Below are 20,548 nucleotides of genomic sequence, written 5' to 3'. Positions count from 1 at the left end.
GGTCTGCGCCGGTGGAAAACTGATGTAATCCACCAGATCCCAGTTGGTGTTTCTAATTGGGTCTGTGGTTTGATTCAGGAGGTAATATAAGGATGGAGGACCTAGGCTGCACACATAGTATCATCCCCCAAAATGTTCTGCTCTGTCATTTTAATGACTTCACGTGTCGGTGTGGTATGTGCTATGGAACGCTGCAGCACATACAAAGTCTCCCCCCCCAAATCTTTTCTTCACTTTCTTCAAGACGGCCATGCATTAACACTCTGTGCTGCTGGCTGCCACTAAGAGGGGACTGCTTGTGTGGTGGTGGTGAGAATGAAGTGGTTGTAGGTTGTAGGGGGGGGGAACTCTACCTGCAGTGCCCTTAAATGGGACGGGCAATTCATGCTTTACTTAATGTACAGACATGGGCTGACAGAATTTGATAGTCGGGGATTTAACTACTCAAGATGGACAGATTTTCCCTTTATGAAAAATGTTGGCTAGTCCACTAAATCTACTGTACATGTAGCCGACTAAAACCAATTCAAATCAGATGACTAAAACTAAATGTAATTTTAGTCCAAATCAAAATTTGCTGCCAACATTAACACTGCACACAGAGCTTCAGAGCTTCCCTGTTCCAAAATGATCCACTAATATACAATATATGTGTTTGGTTCAGTTGAATATAAATGTGGAATTAAAAAAGACAACAGCAATTAAAAAAAGGAATCAAAACGTCTTTATTGATAATCGATATAGAAATGACAGTATATAGAAAACACACGAGCAGCACAGTCTCATGTTTACACACATTCCCATTTTTCCTATCAATCACTCTTCTTTGTTAAATGACATTACCCTGATTCATAATATAATAATGATCAGGCCTATGTAAGAATACAGTCAGGGCTCCAGCTCAGAGTTAAAGGCACAGTACAACTGTTTATGTTCAGAAAGAATCTACCCAACCAGTACTGTGCTACATTGCACGTCATAGCAAATTTGCCAATTATGTTAGATCTGATAAGAAAATTGTATAACCGTGTAGCAACATTTACATACTGTATAATATTAACTGGTAAAATAGAGAAAGTTCAAACATTTAAGTTTTGGGGGATTCATTAAGCATGAAACATTCGTGTTCAGACTTAGCTTCCGGCCCTGTTTCAGCACCAGGCAACAAGAAGACAAAGAGCACTAGCTACAGTACAAAAGGCCATGGTGAGCGAAATACATCTGCAAAAATGGATTGAAAACATACATTCCCTCCATATACATATAAATACATTTCTGTTGTGCAAATTGCAAGTGAAGAAGCCTCCATCCAGCCTTGTACTGCCTCCATTTTAAGGAGCCAAGGCGACAGAGGCAGCTCGCTTTGGTACAAGATGTGCCCGCCAAACACATCAACTGTGTTTGTAATTTAGACGTAGACCTTAACTTCAAAGGTATAAAGACAGGAGCAATCCCTTTTGTTTTTCCAGATAATGATTCATTTCACGCACTGGACAGAAGGACTACAGGTTGTGTTTCTAGCGTTTCCAAAGTTCCAAAAATACCAAAGACGACAGTGGGCTCAGAGCTAAAGCTAAAGCTAGCACACTGGTGGTTTGACTGCCATATTTTGAGTTGATTAGAACAGGATAACATACATATGCTGTCTGTTATTGTATGAGTAGTAGGGCCTTTACTTGAAGAGTGCACATGCACACTTTAATTGATATTAGCATTGCGAGTTTCTCTCCACATCCTGCAGTCCTATTGTGTAATTCAGCAGTTTTTGGTATTTCCTATCGTATACTGGTTGTATCGGTGAGCTGCCACTTGTTTAGGATGGTGCATGCTTAGCATGCTTTGCTGTAGTTGTAATTAAACTAAAAACCTTTCACTCACTTTAAGGTAACAGTTCTGAAAATCAACACCAAAGTAACAGCAGAAGCACTGCATAACATCCCAAAAAAAGATCCTGTGAATTCTTGCCTATTGGCCTCGTGAAATGTGATCAAAGACCTTTTTGATAAATAACACCTCACACGTTATGAAAATAGTATTCCAGGGAGCCAGCTTCCCATTATTTCAACACAAAAATAATAAATCTAGTGTGAGTTAGTTAGGCCACAGTGTAGGAGTAACCGCACGTCTACGCATCTTCCTGTTCTTCTAACACTTTAGTCTTGATAAATAGTAAAGATGAGGCATGTTTGTTACTGCATATAAAAAACAAATGCTCTCTCGTTACAAATTCCCTGACAAGTATGTTCTGTACATGTTTTAGGAGAAACATTGGAGGTCCGGCAGATTTGTAAGAACACTCTCTGCTGTCACCATCTTATCCTGTGCAACGTTTCTCTTTGGGCTCCACTGGGGTCCACTATGTGTTGGAATGGGAGGTTCTACCATTTTCCGGGGATGGGAGTCCCGCATTCGTACCATGAGACATAGTTGATGTGAGAATGTCCTCCTATCTGGCCAAAGTGGACAGGCTCCTGCCGCATGGCTCTGTAGTAACCTGAAATAACCAAAGAAATTATGTCAAAGGTATTTGACTCTATCCCGCAATAAATACCATCTTTTCATTGCTGCTTGACTGAAATTTTGTGACCTTTGTGGAATTGTTTTATTGATTTTACATTACTGGTGAAGTGCTTGACACAACTTTGTTCACCTTGTTTGGAATGCAGCTGATCAGCTCTCAGCTGTTTGCCTGTTCTTCCATCCAGGAAAGAATCAACAAACTGACAGTGATCTTCACCAAAGCCGGTCTGGTCTCCGATGTTGTAGAATTTACCTGCAGATATATATTAATTGTATTATTTGGAAATAAAGAGTTTGGTTTGAAAATATGGACATGGTGAAGGCATTAATGATCCACAGAGTGTCTACGCTCACATGCAACTGTAGTGCTACTATGGTTTAACTAACAACCCGTGTGTGTCTGTACTTACCATTGAGTGTGTCACTCAGGTAAATTTTGTACCTGAGAGAGTTGCACAGCTGGACACCGACAAACTTTCGGTACCAGGTTCTCTTTATGTACTGTTTACCGTGACAGTCAGAGTATGAGTCCGTCTTGAAGGGGAACTGAGTCCAAATGGCATCTTTTCCTGGAAGGAAAGAAGCATTTTTAGTTCTTATGTCATGAAAATGCTGTATCGATTGCTGTTAGGAACATTTGAGAGATCAAAGGTCAGTAACAGAGCAGTAGACTGCCCCACCCATGTTCTGACAAGGTGTGAGCAGTCTCCATGTCCAAAGCACAGAACAGAAGGTTACCTGAAACGTTCTCGCTAACACGTGGGTCCGCTAAAGAAAAGAAAAGAAAGCAAATTTTAGTATTTCGCACTTTTGAAACAATCTTGGCCTGTCCTTGAACTCAACACCGGAGAGTTTTGAAATCTCTATGTTCACAAGATTAGGGATTATTTATCTTCAGATCTATCTTTTTTTGTACCAACTTTAAAGAAATACATTTGAGTAATTTGTTTAGCTTGAGCTGTAGAATTGAACGTACCTGACTCAGTGTTGAAGGACACCGGCTCACTAGATGGACCAGCACCAAGCTCGTTCTTTGGCTTCACCTTAAACTCATATCTTCAGAGAGAGGGAGAGACAGAGAGAGAGAGAGAGAGAGAGAGTGAGGGAAGTGTTTATTTAGTTTTAACCTTATAAGAATTTGAACCCTCCTTTGTTCGTGTGGGTATCTGCTATCAAACGTTGACAATTGAAAGAAAACGCTGGAAAGAACCTACCAAAAAAATCAGACACAGGCGCAAAATCCAAACTGTGCTACAGCTGTAGTGCAAATACAGTTTTAATTGAGTGTACCTGCTCTCCGGTTTGAGGTTCTCAACTGTGGTGTGAGTCTGGTTGGTGGTCAGGATGGAGATCTTCTCACCATCAGGTCCTTTAGCAGTGGAGATGACTTCATACTCTGAGAAAAATAGGCATTTCTTTTACTTACAATATGGTATTCTTAATGTCATGTAATATACAGGATATTTGTGAAATGGTTATTAGCAAAAACGGATAATTCCAGTATCCCTTCCTACCAGTTGTGTCATTGTCAGCTTTCTCCCAGTCCAAGATGATGAAGGACGGGCAGCCTTCCACCGTCACCACGGTGAGGTTGGAGGGTGGAGATTTTGGTGGTGCCGTCACACTGGCCTCCCCTGCTTCATCTTCAGGGAAGTAGTTGAGGGAGGAAGTGATGGAACATGGCTCGTCTGGTTTCTTCCCCGTTTGGTAGACGACATGAGGTGCTGCGGGTGTACGAGTGTTGGGGTGGGGTTTGGGTTTAGTTCTTTGAGTTTGAAATAGGGACTTGTACCCAGTTCAAATCTATCTATCTAATCTATTTTATCTATTATTCATGTTGTATGATTAAACCCTTTTTTTCTTACCCACGTATCGTTTCTTGCCCATGGCGTCAATATCAGAGTTGGGCTCTGGCTTGAACAGGTCTGACTCCTCCCAGTGCTCAAAACGATTTGCTGCAAAGACACACACAAACAACTCGTCAGATAGCAGGAAGAAATAACCAACTTAAGATAATTAAGCTATTCTATTATAGTTATCTGAACCTGGTTAGACTTATTGGCTAGACCACAGTCTAGAAGGTTTTTTACTTGATACAAAAAAAATTTAATTAACAAAAGAACATTTCTTAATTATATGTCTAAATGTTTGTACGTGTAATTGTCGGTGCGATTGTGGTCGTGGTCGTTTTCCGTTCTTGCTTGGTGGGTTTGGCAGTTGCTGGTAGGATTTTGGGTTTCAGAACTGGCAGCTTGTCTGTCTGCTTCAGATTGTTGACTTTATCTGGGGTGAAAGACATAATGCAAAACACAGTTGTTTTATAAAGGACCTCTCAATAAAAATGGATTTCTCAGACTGTGTGTCACATTTTTACCTGTTTCGCCAGGTTTTCCCACCAGGTTTGGTTTCTTGTTGATGGGTATGGATGGACGAGATCCTGAAACATACAGCACAGGGTGTTGTTCTAATAGGCCTGGTTAATGTTCTTAGGTTTTGTCCAGTCCAATAACTTTGCTGTTGAGAAAAATCTTTCCTCACATGTGAGAAGTTTTTACAGGTTTAATGGAAAACAGTGGAATACTCCTTTTAGCACCACAGAACTTAACTGAGTGGTACATGGCTGTATTTGGTCTCTGCTAAACCAGATTGTGATGTGTGGATCTTTCTTGTCTAAATAAGGTAAAGAGTTGAGCTTGGGGAGATGCTCTGGCTCTATTTTGTAGGTGGGCACTCTCTAATGCAGTGGAAAATCAATTTCTTTTTTTTTCACCAAGAGTACGAATCAGGCCTGCTCAAATGAACCTGACAACATGAAGAACTCTGCGTAATTCCACCGACTTTATAATGGTACTGGTTCTCTGAAATCCACCAAAGGCTCAAGTGCAACCTGCAGCCAATTATGCAGCCCAAATCCCCCACACTGCCTCTCTCTCTCTCTCTCCCCCCCCCCCCCCCCCCATTCTCATTTGAGGAGAAGCCAAAATTCTTCACAATCAAGGAATTGATCTGGTTCCAGCACTAAATAGAATAAATGCAAAACCCGAAACATGAAAGATGATGGAATCCTGAAACATGTTAGCTCGTAACATGAAACAATACAGACGCATTCCTCTCAATCAGCTCAGTGTAAATAGCTACGATGGCTGAAAAACCACCAGTCTGCTTGGAGCATTGCTTTGGTGAATTTTGCTATTCTTGGATATAGTTTGTTTGAAATTATACATGCTTGGCTTCAGTCACAAACCTCTTCTGTTTTCTTGGCAAAAGAGGTTATTATTCCCAAACATTTCTCTCTTAAATACAATTATTTTGACATAAATAAAGAGTTCTGTATCACCTAAAAATGGAACCACTGGATGTTAAGCAGTGTTTAGAAAAGGATGAATCAAAAGTCTCTATATTGGAAAGTGATAGTGGAAACTGTGCTGTAATTACTCTGACTGCTTTGTGATCACAGCATGAGACAAAATGAAATAAATATCCGGATGGCTTATTTTTTATACAGACAAAGTATACTGAAATGAAAGGCAAACAACTGTTTCCATATTTGGATGAAAAATGGCCAATGCACGCCATGCTGTTTGTTTTTCTTTTGTCTTTTTGACTTTTGTCTTAACCCTGGCACGTCTGCAGCAATGCACAAAGCTCATCCAGTGCTCTCGCAAAAATCAGAATTGGCGAACAAGCAAAAAGCACAAGCTCAAGCACGTGGACCATAGACAGCAAAAATGGGACTTAAAGGGTCCAATCCAACCTCCGGGTTCATTAGGGCAAAGCTAATGCGGAACAGTTTATGTTTCAGATTTCTGTGGGTTGAAAAAGCGCAAAGCTTGGCATTATGAGGATCTGAAAAAGAAGCTAACGATCAGATCAGAGGAGCCAATAGTTTCCATGAGTAAAGTATTTTTTCCACAGGCTCCTCCGAAGCCTTCGACCCAAGCTCTCACTCATGAGGGTCCACTTCAGGATCTGACTTTGGACATTTAAAGGACAGGTTTGGATTCTTCAAAGTCTGCCTTGGTATAATACTTAGTGCTCATAAGTACCTTGGATGAGACATTAGTGGCTATAATCCTTCCTCCAGTACTAACCGTCCATCCCTCTCTAGTACGCCGTTAAAATTTAGGGCCAAAATCCACAGTCTGTGTAAAAATGCGTTCCAAAGTTCAACTGCAGCTAAAATGAAGCTTCAGCAGTCTGAGTTTGACCAATTTAGTGATTATTTTACAATCTTTTTTGTGGGAAATTCCTTGTTTATTTGGTTGGGACTGTTCATTGCTAAACCATGGCAAAGGGATTTTACCATAGAAGGAAAAGTCCCCATGATGATGCTACACAGCTGCTACTGCAGACACAGAAAAAGTACCCAAGGACTGATAGCTCTACGCACTCACTACTGCAGGAACGGGGGAGTACCCGAGGATTGATGGTGCTAGACGGTCGTCACTACAGAATCAAAAGTACCTGAGGATTGATGATATAGCACGGCTATTACTATAGAAACAAAAGTACTGTAAAGAAATGTAGGACAGACCTCTATTTTACTCAAAAATCCAAACCTATCCATTAACACATGCACTATTGGCAGGTCTCAGCATGGCATTTGCAGGTTGCGGGGCAAACATATGCTCGATTCATGCCGTTACCAACCATAAAACCGTTCTTCATCACTGGACCCTGAACGACCGTACACGTCACGGAACACATCGGGGAACATGTCAGTCTTCTTCTCCTTCAGCAATGAGTTGTTGACTGCAGCAGGAAAAGCACTGCCATTAAACCCGTTTCTGTTCATCTCCCAGCTTTTTCCCTGCACTTTTTCAACACCAAATCCTCACTGAGCATTCCACTGTTTTTCATTATCATCGTTACCACAGTGATTGACTTTCCTGTTCAAATCCCTTGATTTAACAGAAACTACACCTTTGACATACAAATCACAACATGACACAAATGGAAAATGGATGAATGATTCACAGACAACCCAACACAAAACCCAACACCAGCTCAAGCTCACAGGACAACCATGCACATCATGCAAGATGTAAACCCTTTAAAATCCCTTTTTAAGATGCCAAAGCTTGCAATATTTTCCCATGTGAATAACAATAATAATTATATTTTACAAACATCATCATTTATACTAAAAATGTGTTTTCATTAATTAAAATGTTTGTTTAATTGCATTACATTCTGTTGGGGGTGTTCTGTACAAATCCTAAAGTTTCCAATGATCACAAATATGTCAGGCTGAATTTTGTGGTCTTAAATAGAATTAAATTTTGTTTCATCTTTACATTTGACAAAAGATATGTCTGATACTATACTTGAAAGAAACATTTCATCTGTAGCTCAGCTTCCAAAGAACCCTTACAGAAGAGAGGCCACTTAAAACATAAGAACCTAAGAAACCTGAGGTTAAGTGTAGAATCCCCAACCAACACCACCACATGGAACACACAGACTGACATAATCTCTTGCGGCACTTCTAGTCAAATAATCAAGACCAAACAGCCTTGTTCCATTTGATTATTTGACGTAGTTGTCGCTAAAAGCTTTGTTTGAAAATCTGCTGAAGCTCAAACCTCTGACAAAAAGACAGCATGGGTGAACAGACTCATGGACTGATGGATGGACGGACATAAAAGTATTAATGAACGACATAGATGGAGACACCAACATGAGCTGCAGTGGAAGTGAAGATGCTGCAAAAGCGAGTGTGGGTTAATGATGAGGACGACAAAAAGACAAACAAGGTCTTTCGGTTGTTTTTTACCAAGTCGAGCTCTGGACCAGATGGCGGGTTTAGGCGGGGAAAGGCCCCTGAGGTGCTGCCTGTTGACTGTTGGTGAAAAGAATGAATGTTAAGAAGGAAGAAGAATCTGAACCCTGTAGAAGAACAACCATACACATCTGTTGGATGCAATTTAGGAGCAGGTTTCTGCTGCTATTTCTGATTTCTATTTCTGGAAAAAGAATACGCACTATGGTTGTTATGCTGAGATATTCATGTAGCAGACAAGGTACAGTTCACAAACACAGTCACATAGTGGATTTAACAGCAGCAAAAGTGAAAACAGCACTGCACTGTAAACAAAGGTGATGTCAGATACGAAACAGTGTTGTGATTTTAGGTTTCAGCTGAAATGAAAAACAATAAATGTGTTAAGACAGAGGAGAAGCAATTGAAGACTCAGTGTCAGTAGTACCTTACAGAACCTGGCTCTAACCTGTTATCTGTGAAATCTGAGCTCAGAATTTAGTGTTCATGTCAACTGGGGGAAATATTTGACAACAAGCTACTTCGAATTACAAATTGCTGCTTGTTTGGATAACCATATCAGGCTCTGTGTTTAGACAGCAGAGAGCAGAAATGCTGAGATCAAGAGTGAAAAGATGAACAGGGAGGATTACCCCCGAGTTCGCCGGAGGTCGGGGACGACTTATTTGGTCTAGCTGGCTGTCTGAAGCCTTTATTGAATGGAAAGTTTCTGGACGTTGGCCTGGTGGATCTGAAGACTGTGGTGTCAGCTGGGCCCAAGGGCCGCAAAGGCAGTGATGGAGCAAGATTTCTTTTTGTTTCCGGACCTAAAAGACCAAAGACAGCAGTAGGGCCTTTGTTACATTAAGGTGTGAGATTTTTTTGGGTCTGTGAGCCGACAGCAGCCTGAGCAGCGATGTTAGTGACAGGCTTATTACCTCCGCCAAGGAGGTCAAGTTTGTTTATCATTGAAAGAAAGTTATTAACAGATTCCAATTACACAGGTGGGTATGTTGGACATGATCCAGGGAAGAATCCATTACATTTTGGTAACGGTCAGCGTGATTGTAGTGCTATAATGACCACTTTTACTTTTTGGCCTGTCACATTTGAACCTATTTACCTAATACAATCAAAACTCTACACCCATTGTATCTCATGAATGAATTGGTCTACTGTAACCAAACTTGGGGAACATGTGCAGTCATTACTTAAGCAACAACAGTTCAATGTTGACTTTGAATTCATCAAAGTCATGATTGGAGGACTACTCAAACTTGGCGGAGGTATGCACTGTCTGAGTGCCTTTTACTCAAATCCTCTGCTTAAGTACTATTTCATGCACCTCTCTTCTTTCGTCTTTTATTTTCATTTTTGATTTGAAAACAGGAAGGTCTTGGAGATGAGAAGTTTTCAATTGAGATTGAAATTAAACTGTCCTCTTTCTTAGAGTCTGAGTACTGTCTTTTCTATATTTTACTGCTAAGACTTGTTTACTTTTCAGTATGCCAGGGTTCCAGAGGAGTATAGGTTCCACTAATTTTACTTGAGTAAAGAATTTGAGTATTTCCCCACCATTGCATTGGAATCTTTTAAATGTAATCTATTCCTTATTGTCTTTATGGAATAGATTAACTGTTCACCATGACATAAAGCTCACAATCTCGGGAAACAACAGTCATATGAGGCAGTGATGAGGTTTTGTAGCATGACGCGTCCATGACTGTAAGATTGTGTGCGGCATGCAAATGCTGCAATAGTGTAACTCTTGCTGTGAGCTGCCATTCCTGTGGACAAAACTTTCACAGCAGTTTACTGTAAAGCTGAAAGGATGAATGAGAAAAGCAAGATTGGCTTTGATGAGGTCATCATTACCCCACTTATTTTTGGCCTTCTCATTGGCAATTGCTGATTTTAGCAGTGATGATCCATCCTGTGATTGTCTGAAAGCTGTAGGGGAAAATAAGGTTAATATTGAAAAGTTTAACTGAATTTGTCATTTGTCTTGTTCTTGCTCCTGATTTCCCATAAAAATCTGCTAGTGGTAAAGTGAAAATGACTAATTAGAAGGTGCCATAAAAGCCTCAAACCTCTCTACACAGTCAAAAATAACAGATGGGACACTTTGTGAGCTGATTTCAGCTCCAAAGTGTGAATCAGCAGCAGTGTAACTTTGTATGTAAAACTGTTTGCAGATGACACTGTTGTTTTCGTGAATGTCCTCCAAAGTTCACCATAACATCCCTCCTGTCCAAATCAAAAGGGACATTTTTTATGCATTTTGTGAATGCAGGTGATTTAAAAATTCTTCCACATGTTTCAACGTCTGGAAAAAAGACAACAAATTAAGGTTGAATACAAGAAATAGAAGGTGGAAAGGTAGAAATTACCGGAAGGGTTCTGAGGCTTGTCAGTTGCGCTAGGCACTCTGGGCTGAGTGTGCCCATGACGCGAATCACCACTGGCGGGTAATTTAGTAGGGGGAGGGGCGGTGGTGGTGGTTGTGGGAGGGACTTTGGTGGGCAGAAGTTGTGTGGGGGCGGGAGTAGGATCCACCGGCTTGTTGGAGTCATTTCTAACACTGGTTGCTTTTTCTGGGCGAAAGAGGAGAGAGGGAGCACGATCATGGGAACCAGATCAGCTGACAAGACAAGTTTTTCCTCCAAGAATTTCCTAGATTTCCTGATTTTCTTGATTAGCAGAGAGCTGGATTTCCTTTTTAATTATTCCACTCTTTGTCCTTTAATACTCGTTCATAATATGCCTATCTGTGGCGTTGTCCTGACATCGCTCTGGTACAATGCATTTGTAACTTACAAAGACATTATAATAAGTGAATACCTGCTGTGAAATATGTGATGTCAGTGATACACTATGTTATTTACAGAGGATTGTCAGTTCACTTGCTTGCAACATGATTGAGTCCTTTACACTACAAATGACAAATGAATTTGGCTTGTTTGTCAGAAATCTTGTTTGTCGGAAATCTCCTGACTTTTGTTCCCATAATCTTGTCCCTCATATAAATAAAAGACAGGGGTTTTATCGTTATGAGGATTTTGCAGAACGACTTGTGTTGTCTTTCCTTGCTGGAAAATCCAACAACGTCTGCGTCTGAACATGCAGCCTTGACATGCAGACTGACCCAACCAGCCACGCAGCAATTCTACTGAGGACAGATGGACAGACTGACTCAGGAATGAAAGGATGGAGGGAAGACGGACAGAGAGAATAGACTGAGGAATTAAAGGATTCAGGAACAGTTAAGAGGAGTGACAGAATGAAGAGTGATGAAGGGGGACAGATACATGGCGTCGGCCTTTAGCAAACAGGGCAGGATCAAACAGAGGAACTAGCTGATGCTGTTCTCAGCGTGGGCGGGGCAAACTCAACTTACTCTTCATCACCTCCGAGCTTTGCTTTGACTTTGGAACTCAGTGCTCAAGACATGCTAGCATGCAGCCAATCAAACAGCTGCCCTCCACAGACTCCGCCCCCTCCCAGCGGCATGACTGGGCTCAGCCAAGCAGGCGGAGTCTGACTGCGAATTAAGCCGCATAAATGAAAAAAAAACAAGTTTCTCTCTTTACCCAGAGACAACTGAGGCCATTGTGGCTCAGCAGGGCCAGGGAGAGGAATAGTTTCCTGGCGGCCCTCAGGTGGCGCTGTGGGGAAAATTGCGTTTTTATGAAAATTGAAAGTGATAATGGTGTTCAGAGGTACATAAAGAAGTTGGGTTAGAGTGATATGTGGCTTTTAAAGGCTGATACCTAAGCTTTTTGTTTTCCCTGGATTGTTGTAGCGACTGCCAAAAGTCACAGTGAGCATGTGTGCTATAAAGGCCAAGTTCATTTTCCACATCCACGGAGCTGCTCGGATCCACTAGGGTCCACATTATATAAATGTCATCAATTTGGAAGGGGTGAACATATGCAGGCAGAGGTGGAAGTATCTGGGAGACACATTTGTGAATGCCAAGAGAAAACAAACGGGGGAAATGTCGATTGTTTTCCATGGCTTTATTAAAAACCAGGACACATTTAGTTTCCTCTGAGTGCCCCGGTTTCCTCCTGCACTCCGAAAACTTTCAGGGTGAACTCCAAACTCTAAACATGCCATGCATAGATGTGAACATGAGGGCAAATTAGCAGAATGATTTGCACTACGTGGATCACATTTGCATATGCAGACACACAAATGTAGTACGTAAAGAACCGCTTCTACATCAGCTGTCAGTGTCATTTAGGAAGTATAATTTGACCTTTCACCTCTGTCACACAAGAACACTGAATAACTAAAATTATGGTTGTTATCATCAAATCCAAATATCGGTCTAACCCTCCTGCAGTATGTAGCTGTGGAAATGAATGGAAATGTCTCTGCTTCCCTGAGAGGAAAAAACATTGTAGATTATGGGTGTGAAGAATTGAAAGAAGGAATAAAATAATCACCGAAAGACGTCTTGGGAGCAGCTGGGAAGGCAGAGGTTTTCAGCAGAGGTACTCGAGACTGCGTCCGGTTGTGGAGAGCTGCAAACGTACGCAGATTATACAAAATAAAAGGATCATAAAAGATTAAAACATGGAAGCTGAACTGCTGGTCTTTGCTTTGAGGGCTGTAGTAGAGGCAGTGTATCTTTGAAGAATCACAGTGGAGTCTATACTAAGAAAAGAAGTTTTGCTTCACGGTGCACCCAAAACCTCACATTTCTCCTTTCCACCATTGAAGTTTTATAAGTTGATGTAGCTCAGAGTTAAGTTATAAAAGTGCTCTTATACCAATTTTTGCCTGTATGAATTCCCACTTTGCTGGTTCACATTCATTTGTCATTGCCTCTCTGGTGTAAAGGACTGAAGCATTGGGGGTTTGGGGGCACTGTTGAGGCATAGAAAATGAGGTAGAGAATGTTTACCATGGCAACAATGAAAACCTGTGGTGATTGTGTAAAACGTGTATGTATTTGAAATATTAATGGAGAAAGAGGTGTTCCAGCTGTTTATGACCAGCTGGAACATGCAGTAATAGCTGTCAGACGGTTTATTCTCCTTTTTATTATCACAGCCTGGGAGAACAGATGGAGGTGGATTATACACTGCGGTCCAGCACATGCTGACTGTACATACCTGTGCAGCTATTACACAGATTCCTTCAATAAGGTCAGGCAGAAATAATGGCTGAGCTGCCTCAACAAGTGCTACGATAATCTATGCAGTGATAGAAAAAGATCTTACCGAGACGAGGTGGGAACAGAGCGTGAGGTCCCAGAGGTTTCTGAAAAATACAGAGGTCATACGTGTGTCATTCTGGATTCACAAATTATGTTCTATTGCGCAAAATAAGCTCTGCTTCAATGATTTAAAAAAGGTCACAAACTGTGAACTTTACAACTTTAGGAGAGAAGTCAGGTGCTATGCAGAGGCACAAACAGCTACAGCCTAAAGGAGAAACCAGACTGTTTTCACTCAAGCCTTATTTCCACCAAACAGCACTGAAGCTCTGCAATTGCTTGGAAGCCCAACAAACAACTGTGTGATTCAGACCAGCTTAATTTTTCTGTCATTTCTGCACAGCGTTTGTATTTAAAGTTGAAAAGGTGGCGCACAAACAGATTTCTTGCTGGCCTGTGCTGGAGCATCACTGTTTTTTGCAGTAGAGGGGCTCTGAAGAGTTCCCCTCCACCAGGCGCCAAACCGCGGACCATTCAGAGTCCTCAAGTTACAGTCTGGTGCAAAGAGAAAGGTAACATTGTGGGTCAGGAGAGTGGAGATACCAGTGGGTGTTTATATGAAACAACCAGCAGTGAGCGAGAAGGAGCATTTTCACAAGCATAGAAATATTACAGCGCTCTGTCAAGGATGCCAGCGTTCTCCTGGCAATGTGAGTCAAGAACAGTTGGAGACTCAGCAAACAAAAGTGAAGCTGCACAAGGAAATTCAAATTCACTTGGAAAACAAATAAGCTCTAAGAGCTAAAAAGGCTGGTTTCCAAACTTAAGCCTTTAATGTGATACCAGTCCCTGTGGAGAGAAGGGGTATCAGTGTGCACAGCAGTGCTGCTGGAGTGATCAACACAAGGTGATCAGTGTGTTTTTTACTCATTAAAGCATTGCAAGAGTTTCAAAATAGGCCCCAAAGGAACATGAAAATACAGAATTCTCTGCAGTTTGTTCCATTAACATAAACATGACTTTACATCCATCATGATAGCTTTTACTACAGCGTGATTAAGACTAATCTTAATGTGTCATTATTCTTCTAGGCACTTCTGCCTGAGTGTCTGCAGACGTAGCATTTACTCATTTGGCAGACTTTAAAGTGGCCTCGACCTCTGAACCTTCAAAACACACACATCAGCCTGGACGCCCACATGGGAGATGTATGTCATGGTAAATACATGTGCTACACACACACACACAGGGGCCCACAGGAAGCCACTCGTGATAGAAATGTTATGTATGTTCTGGCTCTGTGGAGACTGAAGCAGCCTTCAAACAGCACGTTATCTTATACACACACACACGCAAACACACGATGATGTAAAGCTTCAACACAGTCTAAGGCTGCAGCATAAAATAACATCTGGACTGTTTGCCTGAACCGTCAATCCAAACCCAGATGGGCTGAGAGTGGAATTATTTGTGTGTTTTGTTTTCTTGCAATGGCAGCAGAATGGTGATTACTCATAAACACATCTCCACCCTCAAGGTTACATCTTCACATAGCCACCAGCTTTGATGTTTCATATCAATAGGAACGTATTTGCTTGGCGTCCTAAAAGTATCAACAGAACTCTTTCTTAGCCATTACGATTAGCATTATGTGAATTCAGTCAAACTAAGTCTGTAATCTAAAGTGCTTTATGGAGAATGAAATCAAAGCAGCGATCGTGCTTAGACCTGCTCTGTAATGAGTCTCTGTGTGGGAAGAGTTTCACAACCTGTGCTGCTCAGCTTTGGTAGGTTAAGCTTCTGCCTGTGTGTTTGCTTTGGCTCATGCCCCTCTTTAACCTGTAATAAAGCAACGTCTGGACGGTGGAATGGATGGAGGGAGTTATTGGATGGGGGTCACAGGTTTTTGGGAGGAAGGAACGGTGGTTTAGCGGTAAAAAAGCAGATGTTTCTCTTTTCTGGACTTACGCAACAAACTTAACCTCAGTTCTGAGTAAAATAAGCGTGAGGAAGAAAAAAGAAAAGAATAATGAGCTGCAATCGTTTCACAGGATCGACTCACATGTGAACAACTACTGAGAATTCTGATTGGCTGATGACAGACTGCTGTTTTATATCCAGACATACAATCCACAAGTGAGGTGTAAGACATTTGTAATTTAACCAAAACATAAATCAATGGGATTTTAAGCTAAATGGACCTTATTTGACTCGGTCGGGTCTAACAGGCTGCATTATTGAGTGCATTCACAGGTCTGCACAGCTGATAAATCAGACTGATTACAGTTAGACATACAGTTGGGGTGGTCACATTCTGTACATACCAAGGGATTACGCAGTTTGTAAGGCTTCTGCACATTCTTATCTGCAAAAGAAAACACAAGAGATTTTGTCAAAATACACTGCAGGAACACCAGAACACTGAAGCACTGATGAACAACCCACAAAACTGTGAGGAAATTGGGGATTTTCTACAAACTAATCAAGGATTATTCACAATCTTGAGAGATAATTAAGATTTCTATGGCTTTATTTAGACTTTGATGTTTCCTTACTGCCCATGTTGGTGTTGTGGTGGACTGGCTTGCTCCACATGCTGCTGCGGTCGTCCTTGTTGGATCGAACGCCAAACTCATAGGGTGTGTTGGGTTTCAGATTGTCGATGACCGTGTCGCTGGTCGGGCAGGTCTGGTAGTTCCAATTCCTGTTCCTCTCCCTGTACCTGATGGTGTAGAACCTGGATGGAGAGAACACAACAAAGGTAAAACAAATAATTTAAAAGGGGTAAAAGTTCCTCTGGAAGTAATTGAACACATCGGAGAATGTCTTTGTGTTTGGTGACATCGCCAAATGTAGAAGTTGACAAGAAAACAAGACCCAAGGTGCAGGAGACTTTACTGCCAAATCATGCACAAGCCTTCAGCCCATGTGGTTTGTGGGGACGTGTCACCATGGTAACAGACTTCTCCATTAGATGTTGTTAACTCTGGCGGGCAGCGTGAACTGGCTGACTCGTCCCCTCTCAGTGGATCACCGCCTGCCCCGGTGACATGTTTTTCACACTACAGCCAGAACGCTTCCCGGGAGGAATGACACCTAAAGTGAGCGTGCGTTCAGCACGAACATCAAGCTTTCCACATGTTCCTCCAACTTGTTTGGTGGAGGGAAAAACAGAACAACACATAGCCTGAGCTGACTGAGAGAGAGGCTGGTGTAATGTCCCAGCTGGTATAATGAAGCTCAACACGGCAAACACCAACTTGCAGACGAGGTCTTCAGGCATTCACTTGGTTACTCACAAATTAAATTCTCTCTAATCTGGAGGGATCACATGCTGCTCTCCGCTCTGTGGGTCAAAGTGTCTTTTACCCAAGTGGATCCAAACAATCTCCAACTCTGACCATGTGGTGCGTTCTTCTTCTTTTACATCCCTAAAGTACATTTGATTAGTGCTCTTCTTCTCTTTCTCTCTACATTTCATATTTCCTAAAGTAAAATCAGTGTATCTCTCTCTCACCCGTCCTCCAGACACTCATTCATGACGTTTCTTTCGTAGGGCGTCTTCAGGTAGTTTCCCCAGGATAGGAGCACCGCCGAGGGGCTGATGGAGCCGATCACAAGGTGGAGCGGCTTCTCCAGGTTGACCTTTCCTGTAGACCCAGGTACACACGTGCATATGAAGCATCATGTATGACATGTGACACGTGACACACACACAATGGCGTTCACACTCTGAACTGAGTGTGAACGCCAGCTGGATGTGGCTTGTGTACCTGTGCAGTGCTTCTTGACATTGTTGGTTGGGATTGGCTGGACGGCCACCAGGTACTTGGGCTCTGCATCTAAATAGAAAGAAATGAAATACAAATAATGATAAAAGCAAAGCGAGAGGGCAAAGAGGTGAAGTCAGATCAGATATTGATTCATATAAATATTTTAAGATTTAATTTGAATCAGTTTGATGCCCTGAAATGGAATAAACTGTTTGTATACACTGAGAGTAAATAAACAATGAGCGTGTTTATTTATTAAAACACAGTTGGTCATGCACACAAACTGGTGGCATCTGCAGTCTGTGTTGAATCTGGTTTTGGTTGGGTCATATGTGACTTTATGGTTGATCTGTTTACTCTCAGCGTGAGCTGATATAATTTCATTTCAGACAGTAAACTGGATTGTATTGTCAGCAAGCTCTCGGATTGGGCCGTTTTTTAACTTGTTGGGCGAGAGGAGGCGGAGCCTGGATGAAGTCTATGTGTACTATTCAATGTTTGCAACAAGTACTACCACTACTGCTACTTCTACTATTTCTGCTTCATGTACTCAAACCACTGTTTGTACTATCACGTCTTTAATTACTGCAACTGATGCTTGTCGTTCTACTCCTACTACTACAGCTACTATTACTACTTATGCTACTATTGCAGCTTCCTGTCACTGCTACTACTAATGTACAAATAGTACAACTTCTTCTAATATTGCTATTATCATTCATGAAGGTGAAGCACTACAAATATTACTCAGCTACATTTGCTAATGAAACCTCGCTACTATGCCTACAGCAGGTGCTACTGCTGCTACTAATTCTGATCAGTAGTCACAGAAACGATTACAACTGTAAGGACTACTACTGCTACTGCAAGTGCATATTAAAGTGAAATATTGAAAGGCAGTAGTATCAGTGTATAGATGTACATGTACATGTAGTCCTGCAGCCATGTACTCTCGCCGTGTGGCCTGAAACATGTGAGGAATGCTGGAGTGCCCTGTGGAAAAGTAAAGAGATGAAGTCATGAAGTTATTAAAACGACCCCCAAAGCCGACACAAAGCAGACACACACATGCAAACCATTACAGCGCTTTCTCTTCTGGAACACACACACACACACACACACACACACACACACACACACACACACACACATACACAGATCGAAGGGAAAACCCCGCTTAATGTTACAAAAGCAGGCTGCTAAAACATCTACACGACCAATTCGGTGTCTGTGAGAACCGAGAGGATCCAGAATCATGGTTGGAGATCCTTCTGGTCTTTTGCAAAGCCTCAGACCTCAGATACTGAACCAACCACCTTCTTAACCTGCAACCTCATCAGCTGCAGCAACTCAGCTCAGCCCTTTATTGAAGTCAAATCATTGTGCCAATATCACAGGCAAAGTCTGAAGGGCCTCTACCGAGCCACACTGCGGTGGAAAACTCTCTAAAACTTCAGCATGTGAGGAAAATGATGCTATAAAAGTTAGGAGAGACAGTTCGTGTAGAGACCTCTGCTCGAATGACCAGGTGAGACATACAAAGAAAAGACAGAAGAAGAAGACACATAATGGAACCATAATCCAGCCCCAGGATCTTCACTCCACAGTGATGTCATGGAGCCATTACCTAAATGGTCCAGTGTAATTAAGCGTCTCAATGAAGGAATAAGAGCTGGATGTCAAAGGACGCTAAGTATTTGGGGAAGTCTGCATGGACCGGGCAGCTTTTTGGGTTTAAAAGTGGATCAAAGTGGATCATCACATGAATGCATATAAGCCATACAGACAGTGTGTGAGTCAGCCCAGAGCCAAAGGCTGAGAGGGACCACACGTGGGCTTTCATACCCATCAAAGGGACGGAGAATAAAGGAATGTGAATCCTGTATATGGAAACATTGGGTTTGTTTACAGGTTTCATAAACGCAGCTACTTACAATATTATACCTACGAGCTGTCTGACATTTAATAGCTTCCTGCTCATTTCCAGATACTGACACTAAATTTGGAGACATTCAGAAAGGGACCTTTGAACATTTTGCTGCTAGTTCTTTGAAACAGAACATTTAATGAGTGTATTTTTCCATTATGGCATCAATATTTACTCTTCAGGAAAAGGATTTGACTACCGCCTGCTGGGCACGAGCAGGGAAAGGTGACGCACACAGGTGCATTATGGGTTAAATCCCAACGGGTTAACTGGATTAAGAGTAAAGCACAGACTCTGGAGCTGATATTCAAGCAGGAAGGGCGTTGCTCCCAAGATTGGCAGGTTATTGGCGGGTACAGCTTGGATCGACTTACCACTGCTGATACCATCACAGAGTTCAGTCAGTTCAACTGTTTGGTAGTATTGATTCTGTAGCTGATGAATTCAATACAAATTGAATGAAGAACAAACAGATTCAAGAACAAATTTGAATGAAATGTTCCTCTGTTATGATGCAAAGACTCAACACGTGACATTTATAGCAGTAAACGTGTTGTGGAGCTTCTTTCCTCTTTTCAAAGGGAGGTGTCTGATCCTGTCTGACCTTCAAAGCTCAAACCCCAGTACCTCTGTTGAACTTTGACAGGCACAAACATGCCCCTCCCCCCTCCACCTCCTGACCCTCATTTATCTGCAGACTCCCTGTAACTTGCCGTTACAGCGCTCCTGTTTGTCAAAGTTCATTTTCAAAGCCATCTCTTCTATTGTTCTTGTGTATGTATTCTGAACGTTTGCTCTGGTTGGATCTCTGGGCTGAGATCCAGCATCCAACAAAGATATTCAACACACTACACAGGAGTTTTTTTGACTTTGCCAATTTTCCCAATCTTACTCTCATACTCGCTGTGCCCCTGTGTGTGGGGTGACCAGGACCATTTGATGTATTGTTTATAACCTTCCCATATTCATTTCAACCTAAGGACAACTTCAAAGATCTGAGAAGGACCCTGGGAAGCTCCATAAGGATCCTTAGAACTTCCTCTGGGATTTATCACCTTTTTGAACATTCCTAGAATCTACTCGACCCTAAGAATCTCCCTTAAGAAGTCCAGAACCTACCACTGAAGGCGAAAAGCAGAGAGCGTCGCTAAAATCTCCTGGAGGACCCTTTTTCAAGTGCTTAAAATCTATTTAAGCACTTGTAGAATCTTCCTAAGGACCCCTGAAGCATTTGGCAGCTGATTGGCTGCCAAATGCTTGCCAATTTATTTTGACACAAAATGCAAAAGCTGTGTACATTTTCATGAATCTGGCCCTTTGACGTCAGACGAAATGACTCGGGAAAGAGTTTCCCTGTGGTGGAAACAACGTATCATAACTGTTTGTCTAGTTACTGTGGC

The 20,548-nt window shown here is 41.9% G+C and overlaps 1 protein-coding gene across 3 annotated transcripts in view; it reads right to left on the bottom strand.

Annotated features, from left to right (window-relative positions):
- Nucleotides 1-706: 706 nt before the first annotated feature.
- Nucleotides 707-20,548, bottom strand: part of abi3bpb (ABI family, member 3 (NESH) binding protein b) — a 28,669-nt gene continuing 8,827 nt past the window's right edge. Inside the window, exons 3-20 of one of the 3 annotated variants that reach the window (XM_076165971.1) lie at nucleotides 17,222-17,290; nucleotides 16,966-17,098; nucleotides 16,004-16,185; nucleotides 15,773-15,813; nucleotides 13,513-13,552; nucleotides 12,733-12,810; nucleotides 10,157-10,231; nucleotides 8,297-8,362; nucleotides 4,895-4,957; nucleotides 4,675-4,803; nucleotides 4,386-4,475; nucleotides 4,035-4,244; nucleotides 3,811-3,916; nucleotides 3,497-3,576; nucleotides 3,259-3,288; nucleotides 2,931-3,089; nucleotides 2,651-2,773; nucleotides 707-2,494 (exon numbers count right to left, since the gene is read on the bottom strand). In XM_076165971.1, coding sequence (XP_076022086.1) covers nucleotides 2,379-2,494; nucleotides 2,651-2,773; nucleotides 2,931-3,089; nucleotides 3,259-3,288; nucleotides 3,497-3,576; nucleotides 3,811-3,916; nucleotides 4,035-4,244; nucleotides 4,386-4,475; nucleotides 4,675-4,803; nucleotides 4,895-4,957; nucleotides 8,297-8,362; nucleotides 10,157-10,231; nucleotides 12,733-12,810; nucleotides 13,513-13,552; nucleotides 15,773-15,813; nucleotides 16,004-16,185; nucleotides 16,966-17,098; nucleotides 17,222-17,290 — 1,790 coding nt within the window. In that variant the 3' untranslated portion in view covers nucleotides 707-2,378. The remainder of the gene's footprint in view (nucleotides 2,495-2,650; nucleotides 2,774-2,930; nucleotides 3,090-3,258; nucleotides 3,289-3,496; nucleotides 3,577-3,810; nucleotides 3,917-4,034; nucleotides 4,245-4,385; nucleotides 4,476-4,674; nucleotides 4,804-4,894; nucleotides 4,958-8,296; nucleotides 8,363-10,156; nucleotides 10,232-12,732; nucleotides 12,811-13,512; nucleotides 13,553-15,772; nucleotides 15,814-16,003; nucleotides 16,186-16,965; nucleotides 17,099-17,221; nucleotides 17,291-20,548) is intronic. The other 2 variants (XM_076165972.1, XM_076165973.1) reach the window with 2 other exon arrangements.

The sequence above is a fragment of the Genypterus blacodes genome, unplaced genomic scaffold (assembly GCF_046128005.1).
Source record: "Genypterus blacodes isolate CSIRO-AG114 ecotype Tasmania unplaced genomic scaffold, CSIRO-AGI_Gbla_v1 ptg000152l_1, whole genome shotgun sequence".
Lineage (NCBI taxonomy): Eukaryota > Metazoa > Chordata > Actinopteri > Ophidiiformes > Ophidiidae > Genypterus > Genypterus blacodes.
The sequence above is the reverse complement of the archived record's forward strand: the minus strand, read 5'-3'. Positions and strand labels throughout refer to the sequence as shown.